This window comes from Musa acuminata, chromosome BXJ1-1, assembly GCF_036884655.1.
Source record: "Musa acuminata AAA Group cultivar baxijiao chromosome BXJ1-1, Cavendish_Baxijiao_AAA, whole genome shotgun sequence".
NCBI classification, from domain to species: domain Eukaryota; kingdom Viridiplantae; phylum Streptophyta; class Magnoliopsida; order Zingiberales; family Musaceae; genus Musa; species Musa acuminata.
The window spans coordinates 10,172,715-10,190,614 of NC_088327.1; the positions used below are offsets into that span (position 1 = coordinate 10,172,715).

General features: G+C 35.7%; 1 protein-coding gene across 2 annotated transcripts; it reads left to right on the plus strand.

Annotated features, from left to right (window-relative positions):
* The first annotated feature begins 726 nt into the window (after nucleotides 1–726).
* LOC103993186 (uncharacterized) lies at nucleotides 727–17,688 on the plus strand. 2 transcript variants are annotated; one of them, XM_065180707.1, is made up of 17 exons: nucleotides 1,004–1,130; nucleotides 1,578–1,779; nucleotides 2,417–2,478; nucleotides 2,541–2,608; nucleotides 3,716–3,837; nucleotides 6,346–6,451; nucleotides 6,564–6,615; nucleotides 6,688–6,805; nucleotides 6,912–6,942; nucleotides 7,187–7,210; nucleotides 7,341–7,465; nucleotides 8,110–8,191; nucleotides 13,459–13,581; nucleotides 13,673–13,726; nucleotides 13,804–13,873; nucleotides 15,540–15,573; nucleotides 17,019–17,688. In XM_065180707.1, exons 2-17 carry the CDS (start codon nucleotides 1,725–1,727, stop codon nucleotides 17,411–17,413), a joined length of 1,521 nt encoding a protein of 506 aa, XP_065036779.1. In that variant the 5' UTR covers nucleotides 1,004–1,130; nucleotides 1,578–1,724; the 3' UTR covers nucleotides 17,414–17,688. The 2 variants fall into 2 exon arrangements, with proteins under 2 accessions (XP_009411433.2, XP_065036779.1); XM_009413158.3 differs by lacking the exon at nucleotides 1,578–1,779 and having other exon boundaries at nucleotides 727–1,130.
* The last annotated feature ends 212 nt before the right edge of the window (nucleotides 17,689–17,900 follow it).

The window sequence follows — 17,900 nt, forward strand, 5'->3', positions numbered from 1 at the left end:
TTGTCTTTTGGCATGTTTATACCTTGTACAACAGGTAGAGGGGCGGGCGAAGACTAAATAGTCCCATGTTAGTTGGGTTGGTGGCCTCTTTAGGCTTGTAAATAAAGGTTGTGTCATGTGGACACGTGCGAGAGCTTTTCGGTCTGTAATGGACCATTTTACCCTTTGTTGTGCCACTGTTCAGAGCTTGTAAAGTCTGTTTGTAATTTGCATTGTCTATGAAGTGTTTTTCGGACATGTTTGCTTGTGGATCCCGATTGAGGCGTTCTCTTTAACCCGTTCTCTCTTTTGTTGGTCCTAAGGGACAATGGGAGGCTTCGAGGAGGCTGACCTTTGCGGACGGACGCGCAAGGGTGCCGCACGACTTAGGCAAAACCAGCTAAGTCCGTGTCACTATGGTCTAGACCTCGTTACCCGTGTTTGCTGCCTAGATCGAGATAGGCATCTCTACCCGACTGCCGACAGTCAGCTGTCTCGGCCGAGTCGTCAACCATGCGATGATGGCTGACCGTTATACGCTGGACAACTCGGTCCCACACAATCGACGAATGGGAAGGGAGAGTCCATCCCTGATCCATGGTTTGCCCGAAGCACCGAAGCCGAAACCAGCTTACCTGACCCGTCGTTGGCCCGTCTCGTACTTTTCTTTTTCTTTTCATTTAAATATGCCCCACAAGAAATCCAATCCCGCGTCTTATATCAAAAGCCCGAGGCACTTGAGGAGAGAGAGGGAGAGCAAAAGATAACGATCGGGTTCAATCCTTACCTTACACGCCAAACCATTAAAAGCCGCCGCCCCAAATCCCTCCATCTCTCTCTCTCTCTCGTGCTCGACGTCTTTCGTTTATTTTTCCCTTTCTTTTCCTCTTATTATTTTCATAGGGCAGAGCGAAACCCTAAGCTCCTACGCCGCCCCGTCGTCGAGATGTCAGCAACCGGTGCGGACACCAAGCCGAAGGAGGGGGAGAACGCCGCCGTGGCTCCCGCCGCCGGGGAGGTCCTATACTGCGGGGGTACCAACTGGGACATGCTGGGCCGGAAGGGGGGCCCCAATGCTGTGAACCTCGTCTCCCCCACCAGGCTCCGCCCGCTCGTCGGCGTCGACATTCGCTTCGTGGCATCTGGTTGTAGTGAGTGCCTTATCCTTTCCCCTTCGTCCTTCTGTTTCCTTCGACCCATCCACGTTATCTGCTCCAGGATTGTTTACTTGAGATCTTACTTGATGCGCTCTGGATAGATTAATTGTGATGTTCGTGGCTCTGGATGCAGGACGGATGTGCGTTGCCTCTCTTTTCTCTCGTTTTGCCCATATTTCAAAACGCTTGTTGTCCTTATTCGTAGAAAACGACGCCAAAAAGGCTCCGTCCACAGTGATACAAAGGACGTTTATGATGCCTTTAAAACTTTTCATTTTTAGAAGAGTTTTTAACTTAAAATTGAAGAATAACTTAGAGTGAATATTTTATGGTTTGATATTTGAACTTATGTACAATGCAGTGTGTTGTTTTTTTTCCATCTCTAACCTATACCTTGTCCTGAAGTGAAGAACTCAATGCTTCATTTCTGGTTGCGGTCAGGTGGAGATATCATTGTGTGGACCAGGATGTCAGAATACTTGCTACTCAGTTTTTCACTTTTCCATCATGGAGAGAGATATTGTGACTTAAGACTTGAGCGTTGCAATCATTGACTTTGAGGGTTTATAATGGGATCAAGAAGGTAGAATGGATACTTCAAGACTTGATTTGGAACTCTTGTGCAAAAAATGGAAGTTGAACGGTAGGTAACACTACAGAACTCTGTGCAATTCCTGGAGCATCCATTCTGATTAGTGATCTGTTGGGCTGTTTAGAATGACATCAGTTGGAATTGCTTGAGTCTGAGTGAGTTTCAACCAATTCTGGTTGAGTCATGGTTGAGTTGATTCTGATTGATCACTCAGAAGAATGTTTTGGGAGTAGATTTAGTTGATTTCAACCTAATGAGAAGGAGTGGGTAAGCATAAGGGGAGCCCTAAAATCGTGAAGTGTGCTCATAGTGGTTAAGACATTTTCATATTTAGATGTTCTTTTTACTGGTTCATGTTTCTAGCATAATTCTTTTTAATTTTGATCTGACTTGATTCTTGTACAAGGCTTTTTTTTATTGTCATATCCTAAACTTGCATGCTATAGCCAACTAGACTCATTTTTGTTTAAAAAAGCCAACTAGGTACATTTTTAATAAAAAAATAATTTTGCATCATGTTTGCACATGATAACAAAATTACCAGTACAATGCATATTGCCAATGAAGTTATTTTGCAGTTTGTGCATTCAACAGCACAATTTGCCTGTTAAATGTCTTTGAAACCACTATCATCTAATCAGATTTTCTGGCATGCCTGATTTGGTCATTGCTTATAATGTTCTTGCAGCTTCTTGTCATTGTGTGGCTTTGGATGTTGAAGGTCGTTGCTATACATGGGGAAGAAATGAGGTATTATTGAACTTGAGAGATAGCTACATTTTGTTGGTACTCACACTACAACATGCTTACAGAAAGGGCAGTTGGGACATGGGGATACTCTTCAACGTAGTCTGCCAACTATTGTGTCTGAACTATCAAAGTAAGCTAATTATTCTTTTGCAATTTCTGTTTATTGGGCTTCATTTCTTTCATGGATTTAAGGGTTTCATGGAATCTGACTTGTCTGTTATATTTGAACTATTCATTTTTTGATAATTTAGGCACGAGCAAAGATTCCTTTATAGGGAAAATATTTTAGCTAGTTATACAGTAATTTAACTACATCCTCATTGGAGCTTGTAATTGATTGATGCAATATAACATGAATTTTTTTACTTATGCTGTTATCACCATTAAAACCTGTGCTTAATGGAACTTTTTGATCAAAGGTGATTCATGAATTTTGAGTGCTGTTGAGAAGTATCCAGTCCTGCAGCGTTAGTTTGCATGCCAAACTTTGTTGAAGTATCTCAGGAATGCTTATTACCTGGTGTGGGCAGTTTTTTAATATTTCTTGGGGCATGCTTTTTGATTGAGTTGTTGTGGCACTTGGAGAGAATGTCCGTGATTTTTACTGTTGTCATTGTTATGCAAGAAGCATTAAGTAGCATAATTAAACAACATGCTTGACTTGTCAAAGTTATCTGGCTGGTTGATGGTATACTCTCTGGCATGATACTTTTCAAACCAACACTCTTTTTTGGTTCCTCATGTAACTGTCTACGACTATTGCTCAATTAAGTTTTATTGCATGGGAAAATTTTTATTCTCATTCTTAACAAAGAACTGATGTACTATATGATTGTTGGCATTCCTCATTAATGCTGTTCTCCATTTTATAGAGCTCACTGACTGAATGATATTGAAATCCCTGTGAAATATGCCATCTAATGGTATATGCATCTGTATGTTCTTTTATTTTGGGGTGGTGAGGGGTTGGGAGGACAGATTAGCCAAATTATTCATTCTGTAGAATGTAGATTTCTTTCCCCTCTTTCATAATCTGTTTCACTCCATTTCTGTCATTGAAATCTGAAAGATAGTTTAAAAGTGTTTTTCATGTTTTTCCCCCTTCTCCGACATATATAACAGAACTGGTCTGAGTCTTCAATGATGACTGCTGCATTGGTTTTGCTATATTTCTGGTTTTTATTACTGTTGAAACACTTCAACTAGTTGCAACTCACGAGATGATTCAATTTTACAGGTATAATATTACTAGAGCGGGTGCTGGGAGAAATCACACTGTCGTCATTACCGATGATGGGAAATCCTTCTCTTTTGGTATGAATAAGCATGGGCAGTTGGGTTCAGGTTCAGTAAAAAATGGTTAGTCCTTATGGATGATTTTCTATTTATATCTCACTATCGACTATCTTTTCTTGCATTTTGCACTATGTTACTGGTTTTGAATATTTTGATTGCAACTATCATATCTAATGCAAAAAAGAATCAAACTCTCTTTTATGTTATGGAACACAAAAGGAAGGGTGGTTTGATTGATGGATTTAAGACACTAATTTGGTTCCTGTCATCTACTTGTGTTTTGATGGATCTGTAATTTGGTTATCTTGTGAACTGGCATTGTCGATTCATTTGAACAGCATTTATTTTAACTAAATTATAGTTTGATAAATTGATGCTATGACTAGGTTCGGAAAGAGTAGCTGATATCAGCAGATTTAATATTGCATGCTTCTATATGATAATGGGCATAAGATACATTAATTATCGCTAAACAAATCTGAATAGTTGGGTGATTGATTGTAATGAAAGGATGCAATTCATATAACTGCTTATGGTATGACAATGTCGTGGCAGAAAAAATCCAATCAGTTAAATAACAGCTAAGGAGCTTGTCTTGCCACATGGATTCTGAAATGATATGCAATTTTCTTTCCATGTAGTACTGAACTACTGATTAGGAGCTTTGAATTTTTTTTTTAATTTTCATCTTACTGAGTATTTTTATGTGACATGACATGCAAAATGATATAACAACCTTATGTCTTCTGGAAGGAATTTTTAGCAGCTAGAATGTTCTGTATGCAATATAAGGTAATCTCAAGAGGATAGTTTCTGCTTAGTTGTATATGGCAATGTAGTCTTTAGACTTCTGGTAGATATAATGCACTGGCTATTAAGGACACAAGTAATTTCTCTATGTATTACCAAAGTTTTTCATTACCAAGTCTAACCTACCAATTCTATTGTCCACCACTCTTTAAAAATTTTACCATCTTAGTCTTCTGACTTCAAGAAACTACACGGCTTGTGCCCTTTCTGTTTCTTATAATGAGATTTAAATTTTTGGACCTTTGCTTCACTTTTCTCCACATTTCATGTACATGGGGTATGTTGTGCTTGTTGAAAAGATAATGTCTCCAACATATCATCAGAAAATGTCATGCACCATAATGCTCAAAACATAGACATGCTTTGGTGAGTGTACAGTTTCTTAATCATGCCTTTTTTTGTTCCCTAATCTTCCATCATGTACTGCTGTTCTTCTGTGGCCCTAAAATTTTAGTGCTATCCTGATTGTTTGTATGACATAAGCATCCTATTTAAGATGCAACTTGTTTTTTAGAATCTTTTTACTTCGGCTTTGTCGAATTGGATGCTGTCTCTTGTTTCATCTTATTGATTGCTTTCCAGTATTGCAAAGTGGACAAAAAAACAGTAGTTACTCGTACAAGGGAGAAAGCATGAAAAATCCAGAGTCTGAACTAAGCAAGATTATTCAACCATGAGAAATTTACAGCACTGGCCAACCCCTCACCAACAAATTCATATCAAATATAGCTGGATACATCCCATAACAGCTTAGGTTTATTGAAAAGATCTACAGAATAAGCAAACCTAGAAAGCTCATCGAGCAACTAAGAGTACCGGTATATTTTGCTGGATGCATCATCTCTAGTAATCTTTGTATCCTCTCTCCAGTGCTTAAATGATTTCAGTCATTACATTACTCATGTAAGGTGTTCGGCCACCTTATTTGTTCGAATATAACTATGTTTATTGTCTAGCTTTTGTGTTTTATTTGTTGATAAGGACTACATGATGCATGATTTTCGTGGCCAGAAGGAGCATCTGTTCTTATTTTGGAAATGCTATGAAAAGTTCGCATATGTCCATTCTGTCATTTTATGCTTATTCTTGTATCATTAACCAATCAGTATGTCACTTAAAGTCTTTCAGTTAAGCCCTTAATTTTAATTCTATATAAAAAAAGATATTTTACAACTGTATACTGCATTTCATCAGCATCTTCTGTTTAATCGAAATGTGGACAATTTATCTGCTCCATCTAACTTTGTTGTATGAGCTTTTCTTTTCAGATAAATTTGTTATCTTATTAAATTCAGGAAAAGTGAATCGCTCTTTGTAAGACTGAAGAGTCAAATACACAATTTCTTTTTTCAACAATGAATCAATTAGAAAGCAATTTCATTTTGCGACACTTGTCACCACTAGTTTTAAATGAATTGACTAGCATTTTAGGCCATTTGTCTTGCAACTATCTTGTGAAATCTTTTTGTTACAATTCTGCCTCTGTAAATAGTTGATTGAAACTTTCTAACTTATCTTCATTCTTATGAAATTTTTTTGTTTTATTTCTTTTATAGAGGAGGTAAGCTATTTATGCAACATATTTGAATAGTGTAGATATTGAATTGCACATGCAACGCTTGTTCTTCTATGTTTCTATGTTTCTTCAATTATATTCATCAATAGGAATTGCTGTTATTATTATGGTTTTATCAAGCTGAGATCTCTGGTTGGTGAGCTGCTTCTGTTTTTTCATAGCTATTGCTTCATTAATTTCTGTAGAAATCGAGCCATCTCCGGTCATATGTTTGGTCTCTCAAGCCACAAATGTTGTATGCGGTGCTGATTTTACTGTATGGCTCACATCAGTGGAGGGTTCTTCTATACTGTATGTTATGTTAAAAATCATGTTCTTGATGAGCAGCAATCTTCACTGTTCATTAAATCTTTTGTATGTAGAGATGGTACTCATCTGATTTTCTTTGTATGATGATATGTAGAACTGCTGGTCTTCCTCAGTATGGGCAACTTGGACATGGAACTAACAATGAGGTTAGCTTGGGAATCCCAAAAGAAACTCGTTTTTGAATTTTTATTCCATTGATGTTTGTTTCATTCTTGCAGTACAATTCTAAAGATAGCTCAGTAAAGCTAGTTTATGAGCCTCAGTCTCGACCACGAGCAATAGCTGCATTCTCTGGAAAAACTGTTGTCAAGGTTGCATGTGGAACTAATCATACAGGTTCGGTTTTAGTTCTCTAATTTGCTACACATTGTAATGTGTTTGTGTTTGAACTAACCATTGATCAGCTGCCTTTTTTGCTTATGTCGTGGACGTCACATTCTAGTTGCTGTTGATTCAAGTGGCTTTGTTTACACGTATGTGCCATAACCAGTGACCAATATCTAGTTTGTCTTCTTTTGATGTGTGGTGATCGGTTTATTCCTTATTTCTTAGTGATTGTTGCCTTTTCTCTACAATTTTCTATCATATTTGCATCTACATGTGGAGACTTGCTAATCTATTTTATATGTTTATCTTAAATATTAACTTTTTATATTATTGATAATATATTTTATTGGTTATCTCAAATATCTAATCTTCATTTTCACTTTAACGCAGGTGGGGATTTGGTGGATATGGAAGGTAATGGCATATAACAAAATATCTTTTATGCAATTTGTTACTTTTCTATGCCTTTTGGTCTCGATTCATGTCTTATTCCATGGTTTATGTGCATCTTTTGTCTTATTTTTTTTGTGTTGGTGATGTTTAGGCTCGGTCACCGGGAGCAGAAGGATGAGTGGGTTCCTCGTCTTGTTGAGGTTTTCCAGAGACAGAATGTTTTACCTTCTAATGCTATAGTTTCAGCAGGTTCAGTCAATTCTGCTTGCACTGCTGGTATGTATTTTCTCCTTCCTCATGTTATGTATTCTCCGACATCAAAATAACATTCTTGCTTTATTGCTTCTAAGGCCTTTATCACCTTCTCATTTTGTGGTTCCAGTTTATTATGCACCTTTTGCATTTGATACTAAACCGTCGAAGAGTGTTTGTTTAGATTAATGTGCTAGTTCAGAAATTCCAAATTGATTTTTAATTTTACATGTCTTTATTTGATTTATGGTTTTGTAGTTATGCATATTTTAAATTTTACACTAACGATGTTGTGTTCTTCGATATGCCTTCTGTTTTAAGATGATTCAATTGAATTTTTAATTAATGATTTAGATGCATTTTTTCCCAATACTAGAAGCAATATTCACTCTGACAGAGGCCATGTAGGAGGAAATAATCTTCCTAATGGTTAGTTAAATAAAGATGGTGTGTGGTATCTTTTGTATTTAACTAACCATTATTTAACTAACTAGCAATTCTACACACACCGCCTTTATTAAACTAACCATTATTTAAAGAAAAAAAACTAATTGTTGATAAAAAAATTCACGAAAAGGGAATATAACAAATATGACATTTTCTATATCGAGTGAAGAAAATTGATGGTTTACATGCTATTGTGCCTTAATGTATTTTTTTTCCTATAGGAGGAGGGCAATTATATATGTGGGGAAAGCTAAAAACTACTGGTGATGACTGGATGTATCCTAAGCCTGTTATGGATCTAAGGTTCGCTTGTGTAGTCTTTGTTTTGTAAATTATTTGAATGATCCAGTTGCCTTTTTTTTCTTTTCTTGTTAGCTTATTGAAGTAGATATATTGAGCTATCTGTGTTATTTGTCTTTGCAACATACTATAACAAAAGTAATAAAGTCGCAAGTCATAATTATTTGGGGTCGACTACATGAATCTTTTGTCGCTATTGAGATATATAAAAAGTCATATGTTTAGTTAAGTTCAGAGTACTTAAATATTTATTTATAGTTTCTATTAAAGTCTTTTTAGGTTTTAATCTATCGCTCTTTGTATCATTAACATTAATTAATTTACTTTTTCTGACTATCGCATTCGGAGGTCTCCTAAGTACATGTCCATATCATCCTAAACGATTTTCTCTCATCTTAATCTCTATCGAAGCGATATCTAAATTGTTCATGAATAAAAGTATTTTTCTTCTATCTTTCATATTAACTCCATACATTCATTTTAACATTCTCATCTTGGCAATAAGACTTTTTATATTTGTTATTTCTTGATTGCCCAACACTCGAATCTATAAAGCATTGTTGGTCTCACAAATGTTGTATAATCTCTTTTTTTTAATCTTAAAGGTATTCGATGATCACAGAAGACTTTTGATGGCCCTTATCATTTTAACCATTTTGTTTTTACTCTATGAATAATATCTTTATTTATCTCTTCATCTTGTTAAATAATTGATTCAAGATGCATGAAATTTTTACTTAATAGGGCTTCTTGTCCACTTAACTTAACTATATTCTTATATTTATTTCTAGAATTGCTAAAATTATATTTTATATATTCAGTTTTAGTCCTACCTAATTTAAAACCTTTAGTTTCTAAGGCTTCCCTCCGTAGCACAAGTTTATAATTAATTCTACTTAGGCTCTTATTAATTAAGACAATATCATCATCAAATAACATACAGTATGGAGGTCTATTATATGACTAGTAAATTTATCCATTATCATTGTAAAAAGATAGGAACTTAATGTGGATCATTGATGTAATCCCATGCTAATAAGAAACTCACAAGATGCACTCCTTATAGTTCTAATACTAGTAACTATATTATCTTACATATCTTTAATAACATCAATATAATTAGTGGATACACTTTTTTTTTTCTAAAACCCACCATAGTAAATCATTATAACCCTATCATAGGCTTCTCTAAGTCAATAAAAATCATATACAAATCTTTTTTTTCTTTACATTTTTTCATTAATTGTCTTAATAGATAAATAGCTTTTATGGTTGATCATCTAGGCATAAAACCAAATTGATTTTCAGAGATATTTGTTTCAAGCCTTAAGCTACTTTCGATAAATCTTTCCTAAAGTTTCATAGTATGACTTATGATTTTAATTCCTTTATAATTTGAACAATTTTGTATGTCATCCTTATTTTTATAAATTGACATTAAAAAAATATTTTCTTCATTTATCAGACATCCTTCCGAATATTATGATTTTGTTAAATAAGCTAGTTAATCAAGTTACCCTATTATCCTCTAAACTTTTCTAGATCTCAACAAAGATACCATCAATCCCACACTTTTAGTTATTTTCATCTTTGTTAATGCATCTTTTACTTCATTAGCTCTAATTTTATGAGCAAATCTATAATTATTAACTCTATCACTATCATTTATCATTAAATCTAAAATATGCGTAGAATATTCATTAAATAATTTATAAAAAATAATTTTTTTATCTTTCTTAATCTCATTATCATTAACAAGTATTATTTGATCTTCGTCTTTAATGTCGCTAATATTACTTAAATCCTTACATTTTCTTTTCCTAGCTAGCTTAGTACCAAATTTATTATAAAAATATTATAAGTGTTGGATTTGATTATGGTTGTTCGACTTGGGAGTCAAGTCGGATCTAACTTAGTTCTTCTATGAGCTAACCTTGTAAAACTTTTTCTCGTTGAATGAGCACCAAATCCGACGAGACTATGTCAGGGCCACTTCTGACAAATGTCCTTCCAACGGTTAAGTCAGTAGCTAGTCGGACAAGTCGAGCTGAAAAGCCAATGTCCTTGGGGGCTTCTTGTAATGGTGGTCACTTTGAGTCGTTACACCCATCTATTATGCAATTGGTGCAATAATGGATAGCATGGGATTCGATCGAAACTGTCACCGCTTAGCGTCGAACTTGGGATTGTGTAATCGTCTCCACATGGCACTCATCGGGGACAAACAAATGGCCTCATCAATCAATTGTTTCGGGTCCAAGTGGTAGAGGTTGGTGGCTCACCAACTAGCTGGAACTGATGTGTCCTTCGCATCACTGATGTGGTCGGTTGGTTGGCCACGTCTCCCTGACATGTTGGTTGAATGAGGTCGACACATCGGCTCGTGGAATCGACGTGTCAGCCATGTTAATTTTGCTATATCAATAAGCTTTATATCTTGCCATACTAACTACCTTTTTAACCTCTTTTTTAGATTCGTTATATCTTTTAAATTTTTCTCGTTTTTATAATTTTGTCAATCTTTAAAACATGATCTTTTAGTAAAAGTTACTTTTTGAACTTTCTTGCACCACCATCAACTCTCTCTTAAAGTTACATCTCTACTTTTAGTTCAGTGATTTAAAAAGTGCTAGGCGCCAAAAGGCGCCACGGTCCAAAAACACCCGAGGTGCTAAGCGCTCGCCCAGGCGCTCGCTCAAGCGAAGTGAGGCGCTAAAAATTAATAATATTAAAATCAAAATAATAGTGTTATATTGTATACTGTTAACAGTATACAGTATAACAGTATACTGTATACCGTTAACAGTATACTTTCGATTTCGAAAGAGAAGCGAATGAGAAGAGAAGAGTGTAAGGGAAGATTGAGGGTGCTGAGAAAAGCGGGAGCGGCAACGGTAGCAGCAACGACGAGCGACAACGGTGGCAGCGACAGCGGTAGCAGCGAGCAGCGGGAGCTGCGAGTGGCAACAGAGGCAGCGACAGCAGCGAGCAGCGGTTGCGATGAGCGGCGACAGTGGCAGCGACAGCGGTAAAAGCGAGAAGCATCAACTAAAGCATCGGAGACCGAACCAGACCTAAACCGCTGGTTTGGTTACCTGGTTTAACCTAGGCGCTCGCCCGAAGCGCTCGGTGCTTGGGCTCGATCGAGAACCTAGGCGGCGCCTCTTTGAAGCTCGCCGCCTGGAAATGAAGCGAGGCGCTCGGGCCTCGCCTCGCCTCGCCTCGCCCGAGCGCCTTTTTAAATCACTGCTTTAGTTTCACCAAGAATCTCTTTTGTTAAACTCCTAATCTTGTTAATCATTATAGTTCAAATAATATTAATATTATTCTCATTTAAGATCCAAGTCGTCTCCTTTTCAATCCTATTCTTCAAAGTGTTTATATTATCATCTTTAAAATTTCACAACCTAGTTTATTTGATCAGGTATGCCTTTATAATTCTTACAAATAACTTTATCTATCTTTTTAGTCAGAAAAAAGTCTATAGTCAAGTTGTGATCAGTCTTATAAGTAATCAAATATTTATCTCTCTTCTTAAAGTGAGTATTTACAATAATAAGATTATACGAAGTTGCAAAATCTGAAATCATATCACCATCTTCATTTCTCTCCCCATAATCAAAGCCCCCATGTACCTCTGTATATTCACCATATGTTTTCCCTACTTGACCATTCAAATCTCCTCCAATTATAAGCTTTTCGGTTATAGGCATTCCTTGAATGATATATAAGCTTTCTCAAAATTCTCTTTTTGTTTGATCATCTAATCCCACTTGAGGGGCATAAGCACTAATAACATTCATAATATCTTGTCGTTTCACAAATTTGAGAACTATAATTTTATCTCTAAATTTTTTATATCTATAGCAGTGTTCTTAAGATCCTTATCAATAACAATTCTTACACTATTTCTATGTTTAACTTTTTCAGTATACCAAATTTTAAATTTAGTACTATCAATCTCTCTAAATTTTCCCCCTAGTCATTTAGTCCCTTGTAAGCAAATAATATTTATTCTTCTTTTGATCGTAGTGTCTACCTATTATAATCCCTTCCCTGAAAGTGTTCTTATATTCCAAGTTGTTAACCTAACCCTCTGTTCTTTGACTAACTTTTTTATTCCCATTGGTCCAACAATGAGAGAACCTTGGTCTACTTGGCACCACATCCGAGTGTCGATGTGATGGGTCGTTTCCGGGCGACCTCTTAGCCTTTCGCTTGTATTTCGGGACACTAGGTGGTGAAGGTGCCTCGTGTCACTTCGGGTGACGACCTAGCTCTATATTGAAATCGGTTAAGATCTATGTTCATGAGATCTCATATAGTTTTGTGCTTATTGTCGGTGACATAACATAACCCTCCACCTTTTTCATCCGGGCTTGGGATCGGGCGGTGTTATCTTAGTAATATTACTAATGTCTAAAATATATATGCAGATGCAGTTTGGGTTTAACATTTTTAAAATTTTTTGTAGGTCTTGGAAAAAAGATCATTTCATTATTATGATTAAATTGACAAAACTAACAAAAGCACATTTCATTTTTTTCCCCCAAATTACAGCCCTTTGAATTAATTGGATTAATCTTATATGGGCATCCTTCTGTTTTTTGGTAAATGTTCGTTATGAGATTGCTATTAGTTCTCCTTATTTGTTTGCTTATTATGGTGAGGCTACCATACCCAGAATTGGCAGGAGTCTCATTCATTTGTTATACCCTTTTAGTTTATTAACAATATGTTATTGACTGCTAGGTCTTTTGGTTATTCTTTATACTTGTTTATCTCTCTTGCCGAATGAAAAGCAGGTAACAAGGAATGTTTTAAGTTGTGAAGCATGATTACATATAGGATATATCAATATGACATGATGTGAGGATCGGCAGACCCTCCTAAAAATGGAATGATAGTCAAAACTTGTGGAAGAGGGGCATGATTTAGGATGGGAAGCACAGGGAATTAATGTGTTCTGAATTGTGGATGTTGGTGCTTGTGGTCCATCAATAACAAATTATACAACATGCATCTTTCCTTTTCCATTGAATGAAAATGATAGGAAAATGTTGAGATGATTATTTGGAAGAACTTCTGATCAGGTTGATGGGGAACTTGGATTGCTCAGTATATACATATGAAAAGTATTACCTGCAATTGATTTCTCTAAGATTATAGTACTTGAGACACTACCATCTTTCATGTTTCAGTTAGCTTGGTTATTTCTTACGGTGGTTACCCTATTTTGGTTATGGTGACAATCTGTTTGTTTTATTTAGTGGCTGGAATATCCGCTGCATGGATTCTGGTAATATGCACCATGTTGTTGGAGCAGATGATTCGTGCATAAGTTGGGGTCATGCACAATATGGGGAGCTTGGATATGGCCCACTAGGACCAAAGTAGGGCCAAAATTTAGTTGTCCCAGAATTTCATTAATTGGCAAGTTATTTGTGGTTTATGCTGGAAACTAATTATGCTGCTTTAATCTAGATCTTCTGCAAATCCCAAAAAGGTTGATATCCTTGAGAGTATGCGTGTCACAAGGTAGTTAACTTCCTGCTGCTTTTGTATTTGTATTCATGTTTCTTGATATGTAATTATAATTTTGAATTACTTTTTAGTGTGGCTTGTGGAATGGGTCTCTCGCTAATTGTTATAGATAGAGCAAATGCTGGTGATAAACTGGATCAGGTGAGCATTAGAATACATACAGGCTAATTTTCCTTTGTACATCCTTTCTTCTATGGTTGCTTATTTGTTATTTGCATTCTGTTAGGAAATAACTGTCATGTTAACAGAACAAAGTGTGATTCTTATTGTCAGTCTGTTTTGGTAGGAATGAAGGTGTTGAATTTTTAATTTGAAGTTGCTACCCTTTTCATGTACTTCTGCCTTCACCTCTGTTGTGACATAATCATGAGGTCTCCATGAATCTCATGTCTTCTCTTTTCCTGTTTCTGTAGGATGCTTGTGTACAGAGTGTGAATGCATTCCTGTAATCTAATATCGAGACAAGCATATTTTGATGTATTTTTGAGCCAAAACACATAAATGCAGTATCTGCTTCATTTCTTGATGGGCATATAGAAATACAACATTCATTTCTTTGGCTTCTTTCAAATAATCACTTTATTTGCAAGTTCTTTTTGTTTTTTTGTTTTTTTTTGTTTCCTCTTGCTTCACCACAAACTGAACACTATAAAATGTTTTGTTAAAATTTGCCTAGTTAAGGTGCAAATTGACCAAAGCAAAACATAGCAGAGAGTTACTGAGCTAAATGTTGATGCTATTCTTTACTTATTTCATATATACTTGTATATTTGCTTCCTAGTTGCTAGACTTGCTGCATTTGTTACTGAAAATTCTAGTCAAGTATCCTAAATAGCAAATAGACTTTGATTTTCAAATGCTCAATAGAGAGCCTCTATGATAATATTTGTTTGCATTTGATGTGTAGTGGCCTATGCTCATCTTTGTGCATAATCTATTTATCAATCAAAACATATGCTATTGGACAGTTATATGATCATTTTTGAGGTGAGGATTTCTTTGGAATTATGCAGATATGGATGTTCTTTGGTGTCATTAGTTCATCAATATTTCTTTTAGGTTCTTCTGACTTCATCAGTACCTTAGCATTGGCTAGTTTGAGAATGATCAGTCCCTATCTTTACGATAATAATATGTTATTTAACTTAAATGGCGTCAGAAAAATCTTGTCCACTAGGGATTCTTCAATTTTTCAGAATAAATGCATTCGTTAGTGCATGATTGACTGCATGAATTTTTCAAAGATGAGCAATAATTTGTATGTCATATTCAGGAGAATGATGTTACCAGAAATCTACATTTTAGTATGAAAACTGTGGAAGATCATTGCACAACTAAGGCTGACACTGATTTATTTCATTTGTGTAATGTGTATATTGATTCAACATTATACATGTACATATCTGGTTTGACATTTAGGACTTTCTCTAAACATTATCAACATGTCATGGTCTATATTTATTATTGAAAATGAGACAAGATAGATATTTCATGGCTGTTGCTTGCACTATTAATTTATATCAGCTACTGTTTCATTAATCTCGCATCGATGGGAGCCTTGTGCACTGGAGGTTGCTCCTTTGCGACTTGAGTGACCAAGGTTCCAGTCACCAAAAAATTTTTTTATTTATAAAACGTAAGAATGTGTATATTGACCTTCTGAGTTCACTCTCTTTTTTACAGATTCCTTAATCTGTCATGCAAGCTTCTTTTTCTCCCCCTCTTTTCAACATGGATGAAATACTGCTTTTCCTTTTTCTGTTTCCTCACTGGATGGCTTTTGCTCTGATAATTCATCTTTTTGCAGCTGGAAGTTTTTGATGGTGGCTCTTCTGCTGAAGGTATGTCAACAGTGCTATTTATGCTGTTCGGTGTTAGACAACACTCAAGATTTTATAATGGGTAGCTAAGCTGTGTGTTGCACAGGGTTTCTACCCAAAATAACATTTAAATTTAATGATTAGAACTTAATTATTATTATTATTATTATTATTATTATTATTTTTATTGTTGTGATAGTTGTATTGTCATCTTTTTGTATTTTATAACAGGTTTTTCGTAAGGGAAAAATGGGACCACCAACTTAATGAATTATTATGAAGTAACATCATTAAAACAATTGGATCAATTACATTCTATTAAGCGATTTGAAAATTGAAATTTGTAATCGGTAGTTTAATTATATTTTCATATGTATCATGTAGAATCCCTAATTAATATTTTGATATTAACTTTACAAATATATAATATAATTGTGATGAATACACTTTTTTTCAATATCAGAAGATATCATCATTTTGTTGGAGGTACTCTTGTTTAAATTATGGTTTGTGACTGCATCCGGATCAACTTTCACTGATCCTTTTTGGTTCTCTCACTTCTATGCTATATTGTTATTATTAATTGGTAGGAGTTGTCATATTTAACCCAAGTCTGGAACAAAGAGAGTTGCATTGCTGCTAAGAGCCTGTATAAAACACTATAAAAGATAATGGATCATTATGGAACATGACTTGGGGTTACGACTTCTAGGTCATGACAGAGAAGTTGGCAGGCGGTAGTACTTAGTCACCTGGATTAAAATTTTCTGTACTAAAACTATGAACCACAGTGTGAGGCTTTGAAAGAAGATGAATGAACAAAATTCAGTTAACTCACAACATGCCAGGAAGATCAACCATGATTCTACCCACTGCTTGAGACAATAATTAAAATAAGAATCTAAAAGAAGATTTGTTCTTATTTATCAACTAAAATTCATGATAAACTATCTAAGAATATTTTGTGGTCATTGAAAGATATTTTTCTGTACTGAGATGGGTGGTAAGAAATATAGGACTAAACCACCAATTATCAGTTCCCTGATCACTAGAACCTGGTTTGTTCTGAAACAGGTCGGCTTGGGATTATTATTGAGACAAAGATTGATTTATTTTTTAAGTGAGTTCCAGTTTAAGTTGCATTGAATTCGGTGATTGTCTGTTTAAACATTGAATTATGGGTGGAGCAGTCTGCAATTCCTACGATTTCTGTGAATCATATTGTGAAGAAAGAAACAAGGCACCATGGGAGAAAAATCTTATTTTATTTTATTTTCTGTGGAGGAGCATGTGCTGAGAGGTTTTTTCACTCTAGTCATGGCACTTTCAACCCAAACATTGCCCCTCCTTGTTTCTAATTTGGCCGTAATATAGAAAACAATGATAACAGAAATTCTTTTTTTTTAACAGCTCTCCAGCTTTACTAGTATCCTGATTTTAGATTATCATGACTGTGTTTGCTTTAGGACCAGAAGAAACCAAGAATGGAAGTGTCACCACTGTCAAGAGTGCATCTAAGAAAAATGCCAATTCTTCTTCTGGTACTAAGAAACGGAAGGGCAAGGACTTGTCGGAGTCTGACGAGGAAGACGATGAAAGTGAAGATGATGATAGCGAAGATGATGAAGGTATCAATGGTGTGAAGAGAAAGCAGGGTGGGAGAACATCTGGCAGAGGCCGGGGGAGGGGTGGCAAAAAGGTGGCTACAGCGGCAAGGAGCTCTAGTAAGGGAAAGAGTCGCCCTAAATCTAACAGTAATAGTTCTTTTAATGATGAAACACATTCTTCAGCTAAGAAATCGAACTCAAGCCATGGCCGTGGACGAGGAAAATCTGAGAGGAGGGGTCGGCCCAGTAGATGATAGAAGTCATATTTGCCTGAAATTTTGTTTTTGGTTGGAAATTGACAACATTGGGACTAACTTGAGAGTTTGATAATTCATACTTGGTCGTATAGTTTATTTAAACAGTCTCTGATAACAAGGCTTTTTGAGACATTTTTTTTAAAACTTTTGTTCATTGATGATGATGAATTTTAGATGAAGTGTATTCATTAGGTTCAAAACTACGTTGTTGTAAAATACCTCTTCATTATGTAGTTAAGTTCATTGGTGGAATATCCATCAAGGGAGTGTCATCTGCACACTAAGTGACTGCTGATGATTCTTTGGTTTCTCGAACGCGATGGTTGTTTGGAGCCACTCTGATTTAAAATTTCCAAGGTTGCTACAAAGAATGTGGTAAATACTGTCTTGAGGGGCATTAAAGTTGGATTGGTATTCTTTGGAGGCCTATTAGATCCGTTCAACAGCTCATTGATTACTCTATTGTAGATTCCACCGGGAAGAT